The 26,306-nt window shown below is 47.2% G+C and overlaps 1 protein-coding gene across 1 annotated transcript in view; it reads right to left on the reverse strand.

The window, feature by feature from the left end:
• The window catches only part of Usp7 (ubiquitin specific peptidase 7), a 53,345-nt gene extending 44,259 nt beyond the window's left edge, over window positions 1-9,086 (reverse strand). Inside the window, exon 1 of the mRNA XM_052759432.1 lies at window positions 8,926-9,086. Coding sequence (XP_052615392.1) covers window positions 8,926-9,004 — 79 coding nt within the window. The 5' untranslated portion in view covers window positions 9,005-9,086. The remainder of the gene's footprint in view (window positions 1-8,925) is intronic.
• Window positions 9,087-26,306: the final 17,220 nt, after the last annotated feature.

Consider the following 26,306-nt stretch of genomic DNA (forward strand, 5'->3'; position numbering starts at 1 on the left):
CCATATCTGCAGTCCCAGCAATAAATTTTTTAAAGGATAACTAGGAATCCCTCCAATGGAGCCCCACTCTCAGGAGTTCTTTTCTCACTTTCCCATAATAAACACATTTCCTCTGCTCACCCACAAAAAAAGAAGCCCAAAGTGTAGGTTATATCTTTACTCACAGCACAGGAGACAGAAATACTCAGATCTCTGCAAGTTCCAAATCAGCCTGGTCTATATAGTGATTTCCAGGTTAGCCAGGGACTATTAAAGTGGGACTCTGTCTCCAAAGAAAGAAAATGATGATGGAGTCATGAGGATCTGCACGGCTAAATCATAGTGAGAATCCACAGCTCTTAAACTATTTTCAACTCAAAGAACTAAGCGCCAACACAATGTGGACAATGCTAAGAGAAGCTAACAAGAAGTCACAAACTCCATGGCCTTGGGAGGTTCAGCACAGGCAGGTTGGAATCTAAAGACTGGTGGATGCTGAGGACTATGGTGCACTGAGGAACTACTGAGTGTACTGTTTTCTGGAGATGAACATAGCCTAAAACTATGCTGTTTTCCGGGCCAGGGGTAGGGGTGCACATCTTTAATCTCAGCACTCAGGAGGCAGAGGCAGGTGGATATCTGTGAGATGGAGGTCTACATGGTCTACAGAGTGAGTTCCAGGACAGCCAAGGCTACACAGAGGAACTCTGTCTCAAAAAAAGGGGGGGGGATGCTATGTAGATATGAATATCTGAGTTCCAAATCTCAGCACTCACACAAGTATCTAGGCATTATGGCATGTGCCTACCTACAATCCTACAACTGAAGACACAGAGACAGTATAATCCCTGGGGTCCTGTCCAGCCAGTCTGTGGACAAGGGCTCAAATTTAGTAAGATTCTATCCCCAAAATAGGGAGTGACAGAAGACACCTGATGTCTTGACTCTAAACACATGCACATCCATAAGCATGTACACAGAGAGCTGGTTGTTCTGAAATGCTGACCACCCAGAGTCCACAACACATGTCCTTTAAAAAAAAAAATCTCTTCATATACAACTACATAGATCCCAGAATGGTTTCCTTTAGGGATGATTTGTTCCAAATCAAAATCATATTCAAATATGTTTCTGATTACCAAAGAGTAATCAGGCCACAAAGATGGCTCGCTGGGTAAAGCATCCACAATAAAGAGAACTGACCTGTGAAATTTGTCCTCTGACCTCTGCATGTCATGGTGCAAACATCACACAGACAATAAATGATAAAAAGTGACCTATCACAGTTTTGCACTGTGCTTGGTATCTTTTGTTATCATCAGTGATCAAATTCCACCTGCTGTACCACATGGATGGCCCTGGCCAATGTTGGCAATAAACTAAATATTCAAAGTATGGGGTAAGCAAAATCAATTAGTAGAAGAACTGCAGTTTACCATTTGGGGAGTAATGAGGTTAAAAAAAAAAAAAAAAAACCTAGGAGAAAGCCAAAGGGGTGTGTAAATGTAAGACTATACTGGCTACATATATGGCCAATGGTATCTTGTGCCCAGCATGAACAGCAAATGGCCTGAATTCCAACCCCACACCGTCTCCTGTGCTAGATGAGGGAACGTTTCTTTTTTTTTTTTTTTTTTTTTTTTTGCGGGGGGGGTGGTGGGGGTGGTGGGGTGGGGTGAGGGGGGTGGGGGGGGGTGGTTCAAGACAGGGTTTCTCTGTGTAGCTTTGCGCCTTTTCTGGATCTTGCTCTGTAGACCAGACTGGCCTTGAACTCACAAAGATCCGCCTGCTTCTGCCTCCCAAGTGCTGGGATTAAAGGCATGCGCCATGACACCCGGCCTAAGCCCATTTCTTTTAAGTTAGAAGTACAAGGGGGAAAGATGGATGACTCACTTGGGGAGAAATTCTAAGTATCTAAGATGGTTGTAAAACAGCAGTAAGACTGTTTGGTGTGGTGGTACACACCTGTAATCTTAGCACTGAAAGCTGAAGCAGGAGAACTGTAACATGCATGCCCCCCAACATGATGCACACACAAAATAATAAAAATCTGAAACATTTAATCAAAGCCAGCAAGACAGCTTAATGGGTAAATGCAGGTGTCACATACAAGCACGGCATCCCAAGTTCCATGTAAACATGGGAAGAGAACCAACTCCATACATTTTCCTCTGACATCCACATGGGTGCCACAGTATGCATACTCACACACATACTAATTTTTGATAATACAAAACAGCCAGGCATAGTGACACACACCTTTAATCCCAGCAATAAGGCAGAATCAAATGGCTCTCTCTACACAGCAACTCTACCTAGATAGATAGGTAAGTAGGTAGATGGGGGTGGGGGGACAGCAGCAACATGGACTTAGGAATCTTTTTACTACTTCAGTTGGCTTGATCAAACAGATTTCCCTGTGAACTCATGTGACCTAACAACTAGAAGACTTAAAGACTTACATAGGAGTCCCCCTTATACCCCAAAGAGAGGTGCTTGCCTAAGCTGGCATACACATGCCAGCTCCTAGGTGTTGTTTTAAAAGAGAAATTGCTGGGATCAATTAAGAGTCTTCAAATGTAACTTATTCCCCAAAGTGATATTGATGAAACACACTTGCAACCCAGGCAGTGGCCCACAGCCAGTTGCTCAGCCTACACATTCAGAGCAGTACCGTGTGTTTTCAGTGATGCCCCCTTAACTGTTTCTGAAGGTACCATGGGAATGTGGCAGAAGAGTCAGCTCACTATCCAAATACCTGTGGCTACATCTGGGGTGTAAATACTCTACAAGAGAAGCCGCCTTTTGAATTCATTCAGCACTCTTCAAGCAACATGCCAGTTAATCAAAAACAGACCTTCCCAAGTAGAATATTCTGGGGCTGACACCTAATATAAGGTTCTGCTCTCCCAGCACAGGACAATCGGGGAACCTTAGCCACTGGTATGAGATGAAAACCAAGGACCCAGGTTTTACTATCTGCAGCAGGCAGAAGAGTCTCACAGAACTGTCCTGCTTCCACAAGGACCCTTCTTGATCTTTTACATTCTCATTACCCAAAAGAACGAGGGCCCATCCACCAGCTTGAGACCACACTGGCTGGTTCCTAGGTTTCAACCACCAATGAATTTGAAGCTCCTGTCAGTCAGATAGCATAAGCTGTTGACAAGACACCTGGGCATCTATCAACAACTGTGACTCAGCAGTGATCTCCACCCTTTATGTGTTGATCTAAGAATTCAACTCACAAAACACAGGCAGAAAAGGCACAGTTGAGTACCCAGGCCCAGCTTTGGCAAATGCCCACCTAGGCTTCGGCTACGCCTTACCCTTCTAGTCCATGTACTCTATTTCTCAGGACAGGGGTTCTTGTAACCATCTGTTTGGTTCACTGCTGGTCTCACTCTTGAGTGTCCATCACCTTGTTCCAGCCCCAGGGCAGTGTATTGTCCTAAGAAACTCTGGAAATAACTTTCCAGTAAACCTTCAAGCCCTAACCTTCTGCACACAAGTCTGCTTATCTTCAACAATTTCCACTCGTCTGACTTCTGTTAGCCAAGGAACACATCATTTCTAGAAAAGTGGCAGGACTGCCCAGCCTCTGGACTTTCAGAAGTCCAAAGTAGTTCAGAACACCTACTTTATGAAGCAGTGACATTTAACACTTGCCACTGTCAAGAAATACCCTGTTACAACCTTGTTCCCCAGGTTCTACCCCTGCTTGGAGAATAAGCAGCAATATCCAGCTAAGTAGTTAGTACTCTTCTAAAAACAACTGGAAACTAACAAAAGTAAACTTAGGAGACATTCAAAAGCAGCCTTCAGTACACCTTATGAAGGTCTAGAAAAGCCCTAGTGGACACTGAGGGGGCAGGAAAGGCCTGTTTCTCAATGTAACTTCCAAGAAAAGGTGATGAAGCAGAATCAGCAGCTAGCTATCACAGCATTATTGCTTATGGCTCCAGCTCCCTTTCACAAGACCAATGTACTGCCAGTCACCAGCTTTCTACACTACTGTCTAGCCTGAGTTCCTTGAAAACCCTAGTTCCTGTGCATCATCTCCCAAAACCCGAAGGAACTTGAGGTGGCCATTTTTCACGCAAACACCACAGTGGTGCATGTACGGCTGGATGAAGGCAGGTAGGGCAAACTCCTTCCCAAGGGAGTTGACTGAGATGACCTGTAGCTTTTAACAACGACATCTAAATGGCTTGAGGTCTTGCTTGGTGTTACATGGGAGACCAAGTGGAAAATTCAGTGTGTAGCCCATGACTGCCCAGAACTTGTGATTCTCCTGTCTCTGCCTCCCAAGTGCTGGGTAGGGTTGTTAAGTGCTACCTGCCCCGCTCTGATTTGTGTTATTGGCCACTTTCCTGGAGTATCTATCTATCTTTTCTTCCTTCTCATAGTGCAGGGCCAACAGTCCCACCACAGGTAGCCAGTTTTTGCAGTAACAGACTAGAAAGAGGGCTACTGCAGAAGTCCCAACAAGGACCCCATTTAAGATGTTGACTGGAAAACTTGATAACAGTATGTGGGACCCACAAAAAAACTTAAGCCTACCTCCTAAGTCTGAGGCCTGGTTACCTGTCTTCCTGCTGCCACCACCCAAGACTTAATCACTAAGAATGACACTATAAAAATCAGTCAACCGTGTATGGTGGTGCACACCTGTAACCCCAGAACTCAGGAGGCAGCCCAAAGGGTCAGGATACTCAAACCCAGCCTGTGCTACAATTAGACCCTGTCACAAAGCAATGGAAAAGACTAAACAGAAAAGGTCACCAAGCTGCTGGAGCTTCAGACCTCCAGAACAAATGTCTCCAGACACCACATCTGCTCAGCTCCTGTCATCCTTTTCGTTTTCTAATTTTTTACCTTTAACTCTATGGGCCATCAAAACCAGAATAACTAGTCATGGCATCATATATACTCCATAAGAATGAGACTGATCCACCCAGGAGTTCAGAAATAACACTGCCTAAGCTGATATTGGGTCACTGTCCCCCGTTCTGTCAAGATATAATCACAAGCAGGCATTTCTGCATGCCTCGCCTGTGGTGTTTCCTCACCTCAGCTGCAAAAGTCTGCCCACACAGCTACAACATTCAGTGTGCATCTGTGCCTCTATCTTGTCCCCGTCCAAGACATGGCTGGTGACATTGGTTTCAGCACAACCCTGGCAGATAAGGATGACCTCTTTCCTAGGATGCAGACACTGAGGCATCAATAGCTTAAGCCACAGACAGGCCACATAGCAACTAAACACAAATTCTCAATAAAACCCAAGTCAATTCTGCCACAGCACTGCCCAACTGTGAACTAACTTAATGACCTCCCTGTCCAAAGAACTAACTAAGAAGGAAAACCAGTCAAAGCAAGCAAGGGTAAGAAAGACCACCCGTCCATCCGTCCCTCTCCATCTGTGCTGTCATCCCCAGACTGCAGGGGAGACACTAACCAGAGGCCGCTGGGAAGCCTGGGAGCACACAGGCTGAGGGAGCTCTCAACAGCCAAACCTGACTAGTTGGCATCAGAGGGACAGGCTTCTGGGCCCCACCAGATTTCTCCTCTACTGTAAACTCCATCTGGAGATGGTTCAGCAGATAAGAGCACTGGCAGCTCTTCCAGAAGACCTGGGTTCAAGTCCCAGCACCCACATGACAGCTCACAACCATCTCTAACTCCAGTTCCAGGGGGTCTGGCACCCTCACATAGACATACATGCAGGCAAAACACCCATGTACATAAAATAAAAAAAAAAATGAAACTTTAAAATCTACATAAGGGCCGGGGGGTGGGGGGGTGGGGGGGGGGGTGGCGCATGCCTTTAATCCCAGCACTCAGGAGGCAGAGGCAGGTGGATCTTTGTGAGTTCAAGGCCAGCCTGGTCTACAAAGCGAGATTCAGAGGAAAGGCGCAAAGCTACACAGAGAAACCCTGTCTCGAAAAAACAAAAAACAAAAAACAAAACCAAAAAAAAAAAAAGTCTACATAAGGATGGTGATCAGCCTCACTGGATCAGTCCACTGGAGTACCCTCTGCAAGGAGCCTTACTTTAGGTGTAAAGCTGCATAACCAGTCTATGTTGGTGGGCATGTGCAAGAATTCACCTTCTTTTCACAAACGTGCAAAAAGGATGTCTTGAAGCTCCATCTGCCCATACAGATGTGAAAGGGACCCACCACTACTAAACCGTTCAGAGTCAGCTGCAGTGGTCTCAAGGAATACTTACTGGTCTCAGATGTTACATTTTGAAAACAGTACTGGTGGGGCTAAGTGCCAACCCAGGAAACAACACATTCTGTTAGCTACTCTGAGGCACAGGCAAAGCCTCAGAAAAGCTTTTGTGTCCTCAGCAGGACTGTCACCAGTCTTACAGGTAAGCCACCTTCTTCAGATTATGGACCTTATTAGCCACTGAAACTAGATAGTAAATAAACTGTCAAATTCATCCCTAGTCAGATCTACTAGGTAAGGGCCTTGCTTTCACCTCCCCAGAAGGCAGGGCAAGCTGCTTTTCTGGCCTGTGGTTACAACACAAGTAAACTGTCCCTCATTTTCTCTTTCCCTATACTTTCCTCACCACTCATAATAGGACATTTTAAAAATAACCAATTCTCTAGCGGATGTGCAAGCACTGTGCAGAGGTCAGTAAAAAACAAACGTAACTCCAACAGAATGAGGCAGGAGGACAGCAAACTAGCCCTGACCTATTGATAGGAGGGAAAAAACAACCAACAGAGCCAGTCTCCTGCCCTCCCTTTTCACCGAAACCACCCTGCCCCAGAGGGCGGGCAGACAGGATGCTCCTCACAAAGCCTTCCTTCCCAAGCTGGGCAGAACTCTGACACCCTCCAGCTGCTGGCTCTACAGAATCCAGGCCAAGGCTGGTGCAAGCCATTAACTCCCTCCAGATCCTATTCACAGCCTGGCTTCAGAGACCTACCAGAGTTTAACTCAGTTCCACAATTCCAGATTTTGGAAGAAGTATTCTTCTACTCTTCCTGATCCTAATTGACAACAGTTGGCATAGCACCCTATTTAAGGAGTGGGAAGACTAAAACAGACTGCCTAAAACACACACACACACACACACACACACACACACACACACACACACACACACACACACACCCTACCTGTGGGCACCCCACACAGACCAAGACACTACTAGCTCACATGATCACAGCCCTGTAAGACTGCATTTTCTAGAAATTAGAGCCTGAATAATAAAACTAAAAGCCACAGCATCCATTAACAACTAAAACCGTGTTAACTCACAAATGCAAACTCTGATAGGAAAAGGAAGCTTCATGAGAAACATCTTGGAAGCACACACGAAGCTCAGGATCTAAAGAGTGAAAACCTGTGACGATCTTCCTTCACCCTAGTCTCTTAGCAAAGCTGAAACTTTTGCACATTTTCCCAGGTACAGTCTGTATCTGATACATGCTGTCCAGCAGTGTCCAACGTTACTATCACTGGTATGCCCACAATAAAGACTTTATTACATCTGATGCTATTTGAAAAGGAAGCAAGTACAAATACAATTCTCCACTTAGATGTACAGCATTAAAGGAATATACAATTCTCTCAGCAATGAGTCCCATCAGCTATTTGGTTTAAGCATACAAGCAAGACGCTCTGTGAAATTATTGACTTGTTGAGGCAAAAAAAAACAGTCTAGCCCTTGGCATGGATGCAACTCTTCTTCACCTCACTCCATTACTGCCATGGGTAAAACCCACTAAAAGGTCTTTTTCATCTGCAGCATGGTCAGACAATTGTTTAAGAGACACCTACTGACCAGCACCAAGTTATTCTCAGGAGTCAGGGATCAGTATTCCCAAAGTATGCAGCGCCCCACCGAACAAATATGGTTTTATCCTAACTTCCTTAGGACCTCCATTCATTTATGAAACCCACTTTCTCTTGCTGAAAGTAAAATGAGAACAAGCCACCTAATGGTCCATTCGGGTGCCCCTCATTGGTATTCCTGCCTGCCTGACCCCCTTAAGGCAGGTAAGGGAACAAACTGTTTTGGCTTCGTCCAAAGTACCAAGTAAAAAAATAAAATAAAATGTGCTAGCCAATGACCAATGCAGCGTGGGATCGATCCCCAAGTCAGACCCTTCATTGACAGCGCTTTTACACCAAACCCTCATAGCCAAGCTCCTCTTATCTGTAACCAGTAGAAAAACCAGTACCAAGATAAAACTCCTGCCGCTGGGATAGAAAGCCGAACGCGTTACCTCCCGAGTCTAGTCTGATGCAGTTGGAGGCAGCCATGTGCGGCAGAACTTTCACAGTTTCAAACACACACTTGGCCGGATGTGGACGGCACCACCTACAGCCAGGTACCCCAACTTGTCCACCAGCAGACGTAACTTACAAACTAGGCGGACCTGAGTGCGCACTCAGAGTCAGGCAGTCCAAAGGCTGAGGACAGCTGCGCGCCTCGCAGGTGTCCTCGCAATTAGGCGCGACGCTGGGCAGCGCAGTTAAAGTTATTGGGAGGAGGATCTCCGGGGGCGCGCTCAGAAGCAGGTGCAGGTGAACCCGGCGCACCCGCCCCCACCTCCTCAGAGCTCAGCGGCCGGGGAGCTGGCCCAACCAGCCAGGCCAGAGCCACACACCCCGGAAAGGGGACGGTCCCGGGGGCCCGCCTCCCGACCTGGGTGCCCGGAGCCAGCACACCTCAGTCCTAATTTACGACCCGGGCGCTTTGTGCCCAGCAGGCCGTGCGCTGCACAATGCGCTTAACTCGGGGTCCGGGCCACCCCCTGCCGGGCCGCATGACTGTGCAGCCCGGCCGGGCAAGGAGTTGCCGGCCCGGGTCGGGCCGAGCGGGAGCCCGGCCTGGTTAAAGATGGCGAGGCCCTCGCGTGGCTCCCGCGGCCGCCCGGGCCACAATGAAAGCGCCGGCCCCGCGGCGGGCCTCACCTTCCATCTCCATGTCCTCGGGTTCGCTCAGCTGCTGCTCGCCCGCTTTCTGCTGCTGCTGCTGCTGTTGGTGGTTCATGTCGGCCGCGGCCTGGGCCTCGCCTGCAGCCGGAGGCCCGGGCTGCGGGCCCGGCGGGCGGGCGGCTGCGAGCCGAGGCGGCGGCGGCGGCGGCGGCGGCGGGGGCGGCCTCCTCCTCCTCCTCCCGCGCGTCTTCGGCGGCGGCCCCGGGGCGGCCCGCGGCGGGCGGCGGCGGCGGCGGCGGCGGCAGGGAGACGCGCACGTACTTGCTCGCGATTCGCCCAATCTCGGCGCCGAGGCGGGCGGGCGGCCGGCGGGCCGGGCCGGGCGGCCTCCTCGCTCGCTGCGGCCGCCGCTGCCGCCGCCGCCGCCGCAGGGCCCGCCTCCCGCCGCCGGGGCCGGGGCTGCGGGGCCGCGGGCCGGCCGGGGGCGGAGGGCGGCCGGGCGGGGGCCGCGGAGTCAGCCCCGCCTCGGGCCGGGCGCGGAAGACTGGAGGCCCGGCGGGCCGCGGCGAGCCTGCGGGCCCGGGTGCTGGCGGCTGCGGCGGCTGCTGAGGCTGCGCGGGCGGGCGACGGGCCGGCCGCGCTCGGGGCGCTGAGGCCTCCGCCTCCTCGGCGTCGTCGTCGGGGCTCCGGCAGCGGATGCGGCGCCCGGCGGCTCGGCTCGGCTCGGCTCGCTCTCAAAATGGCGGCGGCGTGAAATGTCACATCCGCATGGGGGGCGAGAGCGGGGCGAACGAGACGAGGGCGGGCGGCGGGCGGAGCGGGAGGCGGAGCGGGAGGCGGAGCAGGGAGCGGCCCGCCCGCCGCTGCCTAGGAGCGCCCGCCCTGCGCTGCGGCTCGGCGCGCCCGCGGTCCGCCCTGCTGGAGCCAGGCGCCCCCGTCTCGTCAGCGAGGCGGGCGCAGATCCGGGGCTGCCGAGGTCCGGCCGAGGGGAGCGTGCCCGCGGAAACTGGGCTCGACCCGGAGCCTGAGGCTCGGCGCCTTTTTTACCGCCCTTAACTGGTCCCTCGGGTCTCACCCGGGCGAATACGTGGGAAAACTTCACTTTTTTGCACCCCGAATCCAATAAGGCGGTGGGAAAACTTCACTATTTCGCACCCCAAATCCAATAAGGTGATCTCACCTACTCCAACAGTCATTTATTTCCTTGTTAGCCCCCCCAGATTGGCCACGATCATCCACTCAGAAAGACGTCTCTCGTCTTCTGTTTGTCGTTTTGAAAACGAGTCTTCTCGGGTATTCCAGGATGGCCTGGAACTTGCTATGGTACCTGAAAACGGCCTTGAACTCCTGATCCTCCTGCCTGGACCTCTCTAAGGCTTCCGGAGTCAAATGTTACAAAACGACCTTTTAAGAGATTTGAAGAAAAGTTGATTTATTTAAGGCCGAAGCCCCAGCTGACTTGGTATTCAGGCATGATGGCTTATTAAAAATAGATTTTAAAAAGAAAAAGATTGCCGGGTGTGGTGGTGTATGCCTTTGATTCCAGAACTTGAGAAACAGAAGCATAGCCAGTGCCAAGCCAGCCAGGACTACATGGAGACCCTGTCTCAAACAACAAAAACATCTCATAGGCTTGACGGCTTCCCATTATGAAGGCTTCCCATTATGAGACCGCCAGATCACATAAGTAGCACGTGACTCACCAGGAATCAGCCCCTTCCCCGGATCACCCTGAGTTTGGGGGGAAAGGGTAGTCATACCAAATTCTCACAAATACTATTGAGCAACTTGCACTGGCAGAAAAAAAAAAAAAAAAAAAAAAAAAAGGAACCTTTTCCGGCACTTCATAACTTGCAAGAAAATGCCTAGCCAATCCAGGAAAAAAGTGCAAGAATGTGCTACCCTGCCCAAGGACACCAGCCAACCCTGCTTCCTCTGCTGAGTTCAAAACCTAAGCGCACGCCAGCAAAATGGCTGAGTGGGCAAAGGTACTTGTCACCAAGTCCTGTGACCTGCATTCCATCCCCAGGACTCACATAGTGGAACTGAATGTTGTCCTCTAAATTCCACTCTCTTGCCATGACACATGTGGGTGTGCCTGCAAAAGCACACACACACTCAAGTATGTAAATTAAAAAAAGAAAAGAAAGAAAAGGTGGGTGAAAGAGACGTGGTTCTGGTTGAATATCCCTTGGGACACATTAGTTTCACATTTCAGTTTGGGGAATTTTTGACTGTACATAATGAGATATCTTTGAGGTGGGACCCAAACCAAGACAACATTCATATGTTTCTGTTTCTGACAGCTTGAGGATAATCTTTTACAGTATTTCGTATTTTGACTGCAACCCTACATGAGGTCAGGTATAAAATTGTCCACTCCTTGGGGCCAGCACAAAGGCTCAGCAGGTTAAATTGCCACCAAGCCTGAACAATCAGATCCTTGAACCCCACATGATAGCAGCTAAATAATGGACTCAAGAAAGTCATCCTCTGAGTTCCACATATGTGGACACAAATGCGTGAGCACACACACTGAAGTTCCACTTCTAGCATCATGCTGGTGCTCAGAGAATTCCAGATTGTATAACAGTTTAGATGTAGGATTCTCTGACTAGAGGTAGAACACACACACACACACACATTATATATATATATATATGATTTAACCCTTTAGGAACATTTTGGGCCGGGCGGTGGTGGTGCATGCCTTTAATCCCAGCACTCGGGAGGCGGAGGCAGGCAGATTTCTGTGAGTTCGAGGCCAGCCTGGTCTCCAAAGTGAGTTCCAGGAAAGGTGCAAAGCTACACAGAGAAACCCTGTCTCGAAAAACAAAACAAAAAAAGAACATTTTGGCTTATTAGCCTCTAGAAGTCAGTGTTTTCTTTCTCTCGTGTAGTATGACTATATATGTGTGTGTGTGTGTGTGTGTGTGTGTGTGTGTGTGTGTGTGTGTGTGTGTGTTCACATGTGTGGGCATGTATGTGCAGTTTCAAATGCATATGTGCATGTATAGGCCAGCGACTGACTCCAGGAGTTTTCCTCATTTGCTCCACCCTTTTCATTTAACCCAGAGCTTACCAGTTCAGCTAGTCTAGGGAGCCAGCCTGACGAGCCAGCTTGCTCGGGAGCTCCCTTTCTCTCGCTGGGCTACAGGCTGTGCACTTTCAATGGGTAAATTGTATGGCACATGAATTATTACATCAACAAACCTACTGTACTTCCTCCTCAAACATCTCTAGCAGACCCGTGAAGATGGTTCACCTCTCTTTTAACCCAGAAAACAGTACTGAATCATACAAGAGGGTCAAATCCTCCTACCTACTTTATGAACACACAGGAAAACTGCCCAGGCAATCAAAAGCATGCTTATCCAAAATGCTACCAAGTATCAGAAAGATGTCACTTTAAAGAAGCCATGTGTGCCCTTCTGGGAGTATAATGGTGGAGTCAGTAGGTGTGCCCAGGCCCACAGTGGGGCTGGACACAAGGTCAGTGGCCCAAAAGGTGCTGAATTTTTGCTGCACATGCTTAAAAATGCAGAGAGTGATGCTGAACTTACATGTACTTCCCTCGTTACTGAACATAATCCAGGTGAAGAAAGCATCTAAGTAAGATGCACCATTGAATCTGCAGAGCTCATGATCAGGTTCGCCCATACATGAGCTCCCCCTACACTGAGATAATCCTCACTGAAAAGGAACAAATCATTCCAACCCCAGGATAAAATAAATTCAAATAAAAGCTCAAAACAAAACTGCTGGTGTACCCAATCAGCATCTAGTTAGAAGTAACAATTAGTTCATCAAGAATCTGGGTAAAAATGTTCCAGCAAGATGGCTCAACCTCGGTCCATTCCTACAACACACACGGGAAAGAATCAACTCCCACAGGTTGGCTTCTGACCCCCACTGGCCTGCCAGGTCACCCCAACACCCTCCACTACAAATGCATAAACACAAAATTAAATAGAGAATCTGGATTGAAGACATGTCAGAGATGTGCATGCAGACAGCTCAAAAGCTGTGGGTCTGGAGGCCGTATGTGGCCCCTAAACACAGGTCCAAGGGGCTAGTAAAGGAGAGTAACGTAGAGCCTCCCTTACCCCTCCCCCTGCTCACTCCCTGCATTACTTTTCATACAGTTACACTGTTTGCTATAGTGTTATTACACTCCTTTGCACCATGTGGTATTATACAATAGAACTGGGAGGGGCATCTAAACTGCAACACCACTGCTAGTCCTGTGATTAGCATATATTACGTAGCAGGACTAGGGTGCAGCTCTAGAGTAGAGCACTTGCTGAGCTTGAGTGAGGCCCTGGGTTCAATCCCCAGCAGTGCAAATATACATGACATAGCAGGAAGGGTTTGGGCTACTGTCACTAAGGTTAATAAATGGGCTTTAAGAAAGGATTAGTCCTCAGTCTTACCCAGCTGTATGCAACCCTGTAAACTACAGAACTACTGGTCTGGTAGGACACATCCCCAGTGCAACAGTGACAGGAATGGATGGTGTGGGAGTAATCGACCGGTCTGATTGGATTGAAAGCTCCACAAGACAGAACGCACGCCTGGCACTGGTAACTGGGCCCCAAAGTTGTGGCTGGCTAGGTGACAGATCCTAGGGAGAACTCAGGACCTTTATTCTGCTAAATGGATATAGTAAAACTGACCTCCCCCACACTGAATACTTATCTTTATACCCATAGATTAGTACGCTGCTCAAAGAAGCTTAATTTAACGGTAGATGGTGATTGATGCAGAAATCTGCAGAAAAGAAGAAACTGAATGCTCAGCTCTAAAGGACAAACCTATTGCACACCCCTTCCCTCAAGGCAGACATGGCTGAAGAGGACACAGAAAGACAGTAAGAGCCAGAGGAGCGGACGCCCGCGTGAAAGAGTGTCTGTGTGACATGACAGAGCTTTCTCCCCACGTGAACTCACACAGCTCGAACTGCACGTATACGATCTGGTCCCCAAAAGCCCAACATGGCCTGGAAGTCCTCTCGATGGCTGTCTGGGGAGGGGAGAGGGCCAGTTTTCTTCCAAGGTGTGAGCCCTGAGAGGCTGCCCATGCTCCAAGATGGTCCCATACCTCATGAACATATAGACATATAAATAAATAAATAAATAAATAAGCATGAAATTGGGGAGGGAAAGGTCATGGGTGGTAAGAAAGTATGGTGAGGTAGACTTAGTCAAAACACATCCTGTGCATGTGTGGAATTCTCAAAAAATACTGAATGACTTTAAAAAATGAAAGACAGGAAGGTTAAATGAGAATAAGTGCCCCCCACTCACACTTTTAATCCCAACATTCCAGAGGCAGGTGGATTGCTATGAGTTCAAGGGCAGCCTGTTCTACAGTGAGACCATTGCCAAAAATAAACCACACACACAAAAGGTTAATCCAGTTAAGTCTCTCATAATTATATTGGCCTTTAAGCAGATCCCTAGGACTGGGTTCATAACTCAGTTGAACTGCCCAGCATGTCTCTACATTGAATCCCCACCTCCTGCAAAAGAAGTAGAGGAAACAGACTGTGGAACTGAATCCTGCAACAGCCCAAGTGAGATGACCTTCTACATGAGCACCCAGCCCTGGACTTGGGCTTTGTGAAACCCTTCAAAAGAAAACTCTGGGGTCCACTTAAGATTCTGATCTACAGAACTAGATAGTGGGCCCTTTTCAGATGCTAAATTTAGAGCAATTTATTATGCAATAGAACTGCTTGGGGCTGCAGTGAGGCTCAGGGTGTAATGGCTCCTGCCACCAGGTCTCATGACCTTGAGTTTGACCCTGTGACCTAGCTACATGGCAGAAAGAGAGACCAGACTCCCCCAAGTTGTCCTTTGGCCTCTGTACCCACTCTTAGCACACATGTACCCATACACATACCCTCTACCAAACACTGTAATAAAAAAGTAATTTTCTAAAATCTCGTGAGGCGGCTGGGCCAGCACTCAGGTGGCAGAGGCAGGAGGATCTCTGTGAGTTCAAGGCCAGCCTGGTCTATACAACAAGTTCCAGGATAACTAAGGCTACACAGAGAAACCTGTCTCATTAAAAAAAAAAAATTCTTTTTAATTAAAAAAAGCACACTGGCTGCTCTTCAGATGACCAGGTTTGATTCCCACCCCCCACATGGTAGCTTTAACTGTCTATAACTCTGACACCCTATTCTGTCCTCCCCAGGGACTGCATGTGGTGAACAGATGAACATGCAAGCAAACATCCACACACGTAACAATTTTTTTGTAACTCTCACTCCTACCCCGAATACACACCTGAATACCTTGAGGAGAAAGACTTGCTCACAGCTGTGCTTAGCCCCAGCACACAGAGAGCGCTCAATGCAAATCTAAATTATTTCCTGACAGCTAATGTTTACCGTTGGCTGGAAGCTAGGGGCTCCAGAGATACAATGGTGAGAACCCAGGTGCCTGCTGCCTCTCCTACCACAGCACTTCCTCGCTTCTTCCTGTCAGGTCCATTCATACCCTTCAGCTACCAGCCGCAGATGCAGATCCAGGCCACCCCAGCTTCTAGAAAAGCAGGACTTTTATATACTGTCAGGGAATATAGCTCTGTGAGTACAGAGCTTGCCTAACATGGGCTGGGAATATACTTATGTTAGCGGAGTACTAACATGTGTAACATGCACAAAGTTCTGGTTCAATTCCCAGCTCTACAGAAACTAGGCATGGTGACAGAAGCTTGAAGGTGGGTCTGGCATGGTAGTTCATGTCTGTGATGCCACCACTTGGCAGCAAAAGCCAGCCTGAGCCTCACAGTGAGACCCTGTCTGAAAAAGAAGGAAAAATGATGGGAAGGAAAAGAAGGCCATACCAATGCTATTGGAGGCCTAAAAGTCCAGATTCAGTTACTCTGGAACACACTTGTGGCCTGGTATGGTGTTGGCTAGCTGGAATTCTAAGTGCATTATGTGCAAAGCCGATTTGCACACTAACGGGTGTGTGGAAGAACTGTGAGCCTCCTTGGAGCTTTAATGCTAAGATGTCTCCAAAGCTCTGGGAAAGCTCCAGAAGGAGAGGACTAGGGCACCATTCTTGACCGCTGCTAATTTTTAAAAATTCATAACCTTTACCCTGGTTCAACAACTGAGGCCTGAAAAGGTCGAACATCCAGGAGCTAGGAACCATGAGAGAAGCCGACTTGTCATTAGAGCCTCTAAGTGCAGGGAGGGGCTACCCTATCATTATGCTGTGGGCAAAACACATTTTGCAGCTCCTGGGCTGGTGCCATGACTCGGCATAAACATATAAACTTTGGGTTGGGTTTTCTTCTACAGAACCAAAATATTTTCCTACCTGGACACCATGTTGGTAAGAAGTGTCAGAGCAGAAACGGGACTGGCAGGCCTTGCTTCTTTTACCCACCCCAAATAACTAAACTCTCCAGTATCTACACGGAAGTAAGACCCAGTCGCACACCCAAGATTAGGGGTGAGGCCTTACTTTCAGGAGCTAAGTGGTATGGGCCAAGGTCAAGCCTTTCCATACGGACTCCATAGAGGGCCTGAAAAAGTAAACTGGGTAAGTTTTATTTATTTTTTTCCCTTGGCTCTTGCCAAGCCAGCCCTTCCTAGCCTGGAAATCATTATGTAGTACAGGCTGGCCTCTGCCTCCTGAGTGGTGGGATCACAGAATGAGCTGACATGTAAGACCCAAACTCAAGGTTCTGACCAGGGAAGTGGGGAGGACAGTTTGTATCTGAAATGATAAAAGTTGAAACACTTCCATGTTGAAGTGTCAGAGACACCCTTGTTCCTCAGCTCAAGATTTTCACTCACTTCTCTGTGTAGACTTAATGCCAGTGTACTGGGACCAGAGTAAAACGGCAGCCCGGCCAAGCAGGTCGATGCATGCATGCATTCGCAGTGCTTGGGAGCTGGAGGCAAGAAGACCCTAGAGTTCAGAGGCTACGTAGGAATTTGAGGCCATTCTAAGCTGCCTGAGACCCAGTCTCAAAACAAAAACAATCAAAGCCAGCCACCAGATGGCGCAAGCCTGTAATCCTAGTGTGGTGCTGGGGAGGCTGAGGCAGGGACACAAACTCTGGGGACAGCCTGGGCTATAGAATGAGAACCTGGGAATATAATATAGTTAAGTGGTAGAGTGTATGTTTATGCCACAGGAGTTCCTGGGTTCATCGGTACCGAACCCTAAATGAAACCCACAGAGGACAGCCAGTGTCCAGATTAAAGGCAAGCACCTTAAATCCCATCATGCAGGAGCCAGAGGCAGGCAGATCTCTGTGGCTGTCAACCCCATTATAGGTGGTAAAACTGAGTGAACTCCTGTGACTAACATCCTCTCTGGCTCTTTGAGGAAGCACAACACCAGATGACAGATGACTAGCCAGGTATGTGGAGAGGCCAGGTTGCTATTTTCTTCCTTTTCCATGTAATTCTTTTTAAGATCTCCTGTAGTGCTACAGATGGAAGCCACGGCCTTATCCATCCCAGTGACAAGAGTTCCATGAAAAAGAGCCGTCCTCAACCTCAGAGTTTTACACTTTTTTTTTGTTGTTGTTTTTTGTTTTTCAAGACAAAGTTTCTCTGTGTAGCTTTTGGAGCCTATCCTGGAATGGAACTCACCTTTTTTTTTTTTTTTTTTTTTTTTTTTTTTTTTTTTTGGTTTTTCGAGACAGGGTTTCTCTGTGTAGTTTTGGTGCTTGTCCTGGATCTCGCTCTGTAGACCAGGCTGGTCTTGAACTCACAGAGATCCACCTGCCTCTGCCTCCTGAGTGCTGGGATTAAAGGCGTGTGCCACCACCACCCAGCCAAGTTTTACATTTTTTAAAAGCAGCTCACATGGGGTTGGGGATTTAGCTCAGCGGTAGAGCGCTTGCCTAGCAAGCGCAAGGCCCTGGGTTCGGAGGACTGTAATCACACTGAACCAAATTTGAGCAAAGATACCCTAAATGAAACCCACAGAGGACAGTAAGAATGTGGGTGGTCAGCCTCACCTTCTATCTCCTCCTTCCACTCACATCCCCACTCTGGGAAGCTATAAGGTTGTTATGTTTGGGGCGGGGGGGGGGGGGGGGGGGGAACGGGCAATTATAGGTGTTGGTTTTTGCTTTTATGAAAAGTAGCAAAACTAGAGCCATCTAGCTTCCCTGGAAGTTTAACAAATTTCCTCCTTCTATATTTAACATGGATGACATTGGCAGGACTCACTGAACAAAAAAAGCATTAAAACATTGTGGTGGTATGCACCTGTAATCCTAGCACTTGGGAGGCAGAGGCAGGCAGATCTCTGTGAGTTCAAGGCCAGCCTGGTCTGCATGACTACATATAGAGATGGCTACAGAGAAACCCTGTCCCAAAAAGATTTTTAAATTTAAATTTTATGTGTATGAGTGTTTGCCTACGTGCATGTATATATGTCCACCACATGCTTGCAATGCCCATGCAGGCCAGAAGACAATGCTGGATATCCTGGAACTCAAGCTACAGTCAGTCAGCTGTGAGCTGCCATGTATGTGTTTGTGTGAATGTTGAGTGGTTTATGTGGCTGCCAAAAGAGTGTCTGATCCCTTGGAGCGAGTTTTACAGGTGTTGTGAGCCACTGATGTGGATGCTAGGAACTGAACTTCTATCCTCCAGCCCTAAGACAGCTGCTTTCTTAGAGAGGTTCCCTTGCCAGGATGGGGTTAGAACCCAGGACCTAGACAATACTCAACTATACACCTTCTAAAGTAGCTAACTCTTTCGAAACAGGTGGGTGACACACCTATAACCCAGCACTAGGGAAAAACTATGGCAGGAGGAGAGAGCTGTAAAGCAAGTACGGGGCTGGAGAGATGGACTGGTGGTGAAAAGCACTGTCTACACTTCCAGAAGATCCAGGTTCAATTCCCAGCCCTACATTGTGGTTAACTACTGTCTGTAGTACCCCAAACCCAAAGGCACTGCACTCGGTGGTACAGACATGCATGCAAGTAAAACATCCATACATAAATAAAAGCAAATAAGTCTTGTAAAACAGCAGCAGGGGCCCAGAGATGTATCTGAGACAGAACTCCTGCCCACCAAGCTCTAGGCCCTTTTGTTAAATTTTCTGTAATGAGACAAAAAGAACACTCGCTAGAGGAGGAGGCACTGGGTGTTGGCATCACACACAGTCTATTTCTCTGAATAAAATGAAGTGTTTTCTTTTTTAATGTAAATCTTCATTTTATTACATCTATTGTGTGTGTGTGTGTGTGTGTGTGTGTGTGTGTGTGTGTGTGTATGTGTGTGTGTGTGCATATAGAGGTCAGAGGACAATCATGCAGAAGTTTGTCTCCTTTCACATGAGTCTCAGGGTTCAAACTCAGGTCATCAGGCAGCAAGTGACCTTTACCCATTCAGTTTAGGCCAGGGATACTTAAAATGTGTGTATTTGATTTGGAACAAACAAACCAAAAACTAAAACAAAAAACTTGAATATTTTGGGAGCAACAAAAAAGTAATGGAAATTTAGCTTTTTGGGTTTTTTGAGTTCAAGTACTGGGGAAGGGAACCAGGCTTTCTCCTGAGCCCACCACTCTAGGGGTCACTGGGTGGGAAATCTGCAGGGTTTTGTTTTGCTTTGCTTTGTGATGCTGAGGACGGAACCCAGGACCTTTCTCACGCTAAACAAGCACTCCACCTAGGAGTTATTCTTCAAGGTGGGTTTAAAACTGGAAGCAGGATGATATTTATACCAGGACATTCAAACTCTCTTTGGTTGCTGGGTGGAGGTTTTGCCTTCGAGGCAGAAAGCAGGCTTCTGCAGCGACTGAAGGACAGGAGTGAAGCTGAAAAGTCAGAGGGAGTGTGGGCAACTCCACCCAGAATTGCAGTATTCAGAGGGCTGAGGCAGGAGATCCACTCTAAACTGAAGGTCAGCCTCCAGCTGCACAGTGAACACTTGTCTCGAGCTGAGAGAGTATATATCATACAAAATAACATGTAAACTACTGGAGTGTGGGACTGACCACCAAGATGGCTGATACCACTGTTAGTTATGTATAACTAACAACCACCTCTATATCTCCCTTCAGACTTGCAGAGATTTCCAAGTTGTCACCTATAAAATTCACTCTTGTGAACTGTGCAATCAAGTTAAAAACAAAAACAAAAACGGAGTGGGGGGTGATACCCCAACCCAAGGGCACTGCATGCACATGGTGCAGACATGCATGCAACTAAAACATTCATACGTAGGAAATAAAAATAAATAAATCTTTTAAAACAACAACAGGGGCCTGAAGGTGTAGCTGAGTGGTAGAAGCTTAGATTTTGTGCTTGACCATCTTCATAGCTATCTTAGGCCACATGGAACCCGTTTCTCTCACGTTGGACACTTCTGACTACTGTTTTGAGAGTTCTTGTTTGTTCTTGAGATAAGGTCTCACTTTGTAATCCTGGCTGGCCTGGAATCCATTATATAGAACAGGAGAGCCTAGAACTCAGAGATCTATGTTTGAAAGCTGGAATTTAAAGGCTTGTGCTACCATGCCTAGCCTGGGGGTTGGGATTTAACTCAGTGGTATAAAGCTTACCTACCAGACCCTGGCTGGGTTCCATCCTTAGCACCAAAAAGATGAAACAAGACAACATTAAGCTTAACAAAGACCCTGAACACTAAAGATCAGATATTGGATAATGGTACATGTCTATAATCCCAGTACTCATAAGACAGGAAGATTGCAAGTTCCAGACCAGCTCTGACTACATAGTAAGACGCTGGTATCCCTGTGGTATACCATCTGCCTAGCATATGCAAGACCCTGGCACCACAAGACAAAATGAAAGATCACATACTGCTCGATTCAGTTTCTATGAGACACCCAGGATAGTCAGGCCCATATAGATTAGTGGCTGCTGGTTATGGTGATATTTTATTTGTGCTGAAATGTGATTTTATTTGTATGTTAATAAATAAAAGTGCCTGGGGGTCAGAGCTAATAGCAAGCCATAGCAGAAGTCTGGCAGTGGTAGCACACGCCCTTAATCCCGATCACATGACAGGTAGATCTCTGTGTGTTCAAGGATACAGCCAGCATGGAGACACATGCCTTTAATCTCAATACCAACCATAGAGACCTGGAGGTCTGTATAGACAGGCAGTGACAAGGAGGTCATGTGGTTGGGTTGACAACCAATGAGAAGGCAGAACAGAAAGACAATAAAAAGACAGACACACAGGAAGTAGCTCTCTTGCTCAGGGGAAGGATGGCAGCGGCAGTGGGTGGTAAGAAGGAGGTTTTAGTCTCAGCTCTCAGCTACTGCTCTGACCTCTGGGGCTTTTAACTGCATTTGGCTCTGTGTTTCTTATTTAACAAGACCGTTACATCTACAGCTGGTGGCTGTGGAGGAAGGCATGGGGATGATGAAAATGTTGGTGAAATGGCTCAACTCTTAACTTCTAAGCCTGGTGGCCTGAGTTCAAACCCCAGAACCCATGTAAAAAGGGGAGGAGAAAACCAACTCGCCTCCACCATGTTATCCTTTGACCTCTACATATGCATCATGGCAATAATTTTTAAATTATTATTGTTGTTAATTGGGGGAGGGGTTCACTGTGTAGCCCTTTCTGTAGACTAGGTTGGCCTTGAACTCACAGAGATCTACCTGCCTCTGCCTCCTAAATGTTGGGACTAAAGGTGTGAATCACCATATCCCACATTTTTTTTTTTAAAATAGGATCCCACTCAGGCTGGCTTCAAGCACACAGCAATTCTCATGCCCCAGCCATAAGTATTGTAAAGTTAAAACATAAATAAAAGGTCTAGCCAGTTATGGTAGCTGTAATCCCAGAATGAGGAAGGCCAAGGCAGGAGGATGACTGTGACTCAGAGACCTGCCTGAGTGACATAGTGAGTTCCAGGCCAACCTGATCTGCAGTGTGGAGACACTGTTTCTAAATAAAGGAATAGATTTGGATGTACCTCAGCCTGACATATACAAGTCCCCAGGCTTGAGTTCCAGAAGTACACAGACACAAGTGTTGATTCCTAAGAACATCTCCCTGGTCAGAACATAGCCCCAACATGAGGAACTGCCACGATCTGTACCCACAGGAGACACACGACGCCGGGCACCAGTGGCGCACGCCTTTAATCCCAGCACTCGGGAGGCAGAGCCAGGTGGATCTCTGTGAGTTTGAGGCCAGCCTGGGCTACAGAATGAGTTCCAGGAAAGGTGCAAAGCTACACAGAGAAACCCTGTCTCGAAAAACCAAAAAAAAAAAAAAAAAAAAAGAGACACACGACATTGCCACTTGTAAATTTCTGTAACTTCTTCCAGTGTTAGTCCAGCCCTCTTCCCAACACTGCACGCCAACCCCACAAACCATTCTGGGGTCAAGCGAGTTACAAAGGATACAAACAAAACCAGTAAAAGCATCTCTGACCTGACGGACTTCAGACACAAACACAGGAGAGCAGGAAACCAAAGATGCCTAAATCTGTAGCCCACCAGTTTTGCCTATATTTTTCAAAAAGTCAGTTAACAGCTCTTGAGGGTTGAAATGAAGCCATGAGAGGAGGAAAAGTACCTAGAAATCTTGTGGAGGCAGTGCACATGACCGTGTTGTTGGGTTCGTCATCTGTCTTGTCGAGACTGTGTATGGCCTTGAACAACTCTGTCTGTCTCAGCTACAGAGTGAGATCCAGGAAAGGTGCAAAGCTGCACAGAGAAACCCTGTCTCGAAACACCAAAAGTGTGCACTATCACACCTGGCTTTGTGTCTGTCTTTCTGAGATAGGGTTTCATGTAGCCCAGGCTGGCCTCAACTTACTGAGTAACCTAAGCCTTGACCTTCAGTCTGATCTCAACTTCCCAAGTGTGGGGGTTACAGGCAGATGTATAACACAAGGTCTGGCTACATAACCAGTTTTGTTTTCATTTTTTTGCTTGTTTGTTTTTGGATTTTTTTTCAATACAGAGTTTCTCTGTGTAGCCCTGGCTGTCCTGGAACTCACTCTGTAGACCAGACTGTCCTGGAACTCAGAGATCCACCTGCCTCTGCCTCCCTAGTGCTGGGATTAAAGGTGTGCACACCACTGCCTGGCTACTTGCTTGCTTTTGAGACAGGACCTCACTCTGTAGTCACAACTGAAGAGGCCTAACTTAACATTAGTGTAGCCATGACAGGCTGCAGACTAACAATCCTGGGACTAGTTCTCATCATTGCAATGACCAGGAGACCAATCAGAATGCAGACAAACAAGTACTAGATGCTCCAAGACATAAAGGATAGCTTACATCAGTTGTATATAGGTTGCCAATTTCCTTGCAGCAATGCCAGTACCAATCATTGTTTAACAAGACTTCTGTTACCTCAATCCTGCCCAATCAGGAGTTCAACCCCCATCTGAATCTGGAATTCCCCTTACCTCCCCCAATCCTTTACTCCTTAAAGACCCTGCCATACCTGAGCTCAGGGCTCTCCCTCATCCAATTGCTGTGTCAGAATAGACAGGAAGCCCAAGCTCAAGCTTGCAATAAATCTTCTTTGCTTTTGCATATGAACCCAGACTTCTGGTGATCTCTAGGGGGCTCATGATCTTGGGCATAACACTACTGGCCTTGAACTCACTATGTAGACCAGGCTGGACTTGAACTCAAAGATCTTCCTTTCTGCCTCTGAGTGTGGGAATTAAAGACATGTGCCACTATACCTGGCCCACAAGTCCAGTTTTTAATGTTAATTTAAGTCATTTCATTTGGTGCCATCTTTGGACATAAAAGACATTTATTTGGGGCCCATGTATGAGGACATTGCTAAAAACAACAGCTACTTCAACAGTACTCAAAACAAATAGATCTGGAAAAGACTCGGGTTACAAAGATTACAGAGAAAACCAGTGTGAGGCCAGTTTAAGATACACACAGAGTTCCAAGACAGCCAGGACTTGCCAGCTCAGACCACATAACAAAGGCAAACCTATCTCAAAACAAAAAAAAAAAAAAGACTTCAAAGTGATTAAGGGAAATGTCAAGATTAAACACGACCCCCCTGACTTGGATGCATCAACCCCGAGGCCTCGAACTCTTCTTACTAAAATCGACCACAACGCACCCCACATTGCTGCCTACCCTACCTCACCCTCTGCTCACTATATGCTCAAAATTCCAACCCCATTCTCAGCAGCTGAAATGACTTGACTGCCAGCCAACACTGCCCAATTCAGAGAAAGGTACAAAGACAGAACGTAGTTTCAATCAAACGATCATTTGCAAATAACATGCTTTCGAACAACTAAAACCCCCAAAGGAAAAAAAAAACAACAACAAGCCAGAGAAATAATTCCTTAAGGTGGTCAATGGAAACATTTGTAAGCTTTAGGAACCAGCAACAAAAATGGAGAAATATGCTACTTAAGAACATTCATTAGCCGGGTGGTGGTGGCACACGTCTTTAATTCCAATACTTGGGGAGCAGAGGCAGTTGGATCTCTGTGGGTTTGAGACTAGCTTGTTCTACTTAAAAAATCCAGCATATATCTGTGTATTATTTCTCCTGCAGTTGTACATAAAATGTTTTTACATTAAAAAGGACAAATACTATAGAATTGTATGAAATATATAGAATATACAAATTTGTAGAGACAGAGAGAAGAAAGGAAGATAGAGCAATGATTTCCTAAGTAAAAAAATAAAATTAAAAAAATAAAATAAATTCCAGCATAGCCAAGACTACATAGAGAGACGCTGTCACAAAAGGAAGAGCAAGCCAGGAGGTGGTGGCGCACGCCTTTAATCCTAGCACTTAGAAGGCAGAGGCAGGTGGATCTCTGAGTCGAGGCCAGTCTAGTCTACAGAGCAAGTTCCAGGACAGCCAATACACAAAGAAACACTGCCAAGAAAGAAAGAAAGAAAGAAAGAAAGAAAGGAAGAAAGGAAGGAAGGAAGGAAGGAAGGAAGGAAGGAAGGAAGGAAGGAAGGAAGAGAAAGAAAGAACATGCACTATCCAAATGTATGGTAGAGTATTTGACCCCTCTAATCCCAGCACTCAGGAGGCAGAGACAGGTGGATCTCTGTGAGCTATAAGCCAGTCTGCTCTACAGAGTTCAGGACAACCAGGGCTACATAGTGAGACTCTCTCTAAAAGAACATGTTAATCCTGCCACTGCAGTCTCAGCCATCTGTGAGACTGAGGCAAGAAAATTGCTTAGACTGAGGAGTTCAAGACTTACCTAGGCAAAAAAAAGGAGACCCCCACCACAAAAAATTTCATACCTTGTTTTTTGACGTTTTTATCCTGGATATAGTGAGCCAGTATAAATCTGGATATGAGGCTGGTGCTGGGGACATTTGAGGTAAGATACTTCAGGCACCTGGGAAGAAATGGGTTGGTGATTTTCTTTCGGGGATAAGAGACTACGTCTCGAGAAGCCTTCCTCCTCAAAGATGACCTTGATCGTGGAGTGGAGGATGCCATCAATTTGGTTCTCCAGGGCTTCCTCAAGCTTCTTTGGCTTGCTCAGACAGTACTTTCTAGCAAAGAGAAGAAAACAACCTCAGATCTATGCCTGATCCCTCCAAACGCTTTTATACTCTGTTCCCATTTCCCCACCCATCAATCCCACCCAGTAGGTTAAAAAGTTGGATCTGGGCCAGCGTGGTGGCACACGCCTTTAATCCCAGCACTCGGGAGGCAGAGGCAGGCGGATCTTTGTGAGTTCGAGGCCAGGCTGGTCTACAGAGCGAGATCCAGGAAGGGCACAAAGCTATACAGAGAAACCCTGTCTCGAAAAACCAAAAAAAAAAAAAAAAAAAAGTTGGATCTGGAATCCCTACTCATTTGCATAACCTCAAGACTTACTCTAGGCAAGTTTGAAAGAAAAGACTAGACTAAATTAACTTCCAGGCCCCCACCTTTCCCAAAACAGAACACAGGAATTCTTCTTGCATTCAAGATATACTCATTGGGCATGGTGGCTTCTATGTACTCAGGCTGAGCATGGTGGTAAATTTGAGGCCATTTTGGGCTACAAGGTGAGACATTGTCTCAGTAAGAGAGCTGGACTGGTAGATAGCCCAGCAGTAAGAGCAGTTGCTGCCAAGCCTGTCAAACTGAGTTCAATTCCCCACACCCCACATGGTAGAGGCAAAGAACTGACTCCCACAAACTGTCCCCCAACCTCCACGAGTGTGTTAATTATGCACACACAAACATACACACACGCAATAAAATAAATGCTGAAAAATTCAAACGAAAGGATGGTGGAAGATGGTGGCCCACACCTAGCATCCAAGAGGCAAGGCAGGAGAAGTTGAATGCCAGTGTTAGCCACACAGGGAAGTGGAGGGCAGCAGGAATACATGAGACATTGTGAAAGAAAAGTCAGTGCAAGCAAACAAGCACTCCAAATACTACCTATGACATGTTAATGACTGACTAAACAAA

The sequence above is a fragment of the Peromyscus californicus genome, unplaced genomic scaffold, assembly GCF_007827085.1.
Source record: "Peromyscus californicus insignis strain IS unplaced genomic scaffold, ASM782708v3 Scaffold_3__1_contigs__length_106647218, whole genome shotgun sequence".
Classification (NCBI taxonomy): domain Eukaryota; kingdom Metazoa; phylum Chordata; class Mammalia; order Rodentia; family Cricetidae; genus Peromyscus; species Peromyscus californicus.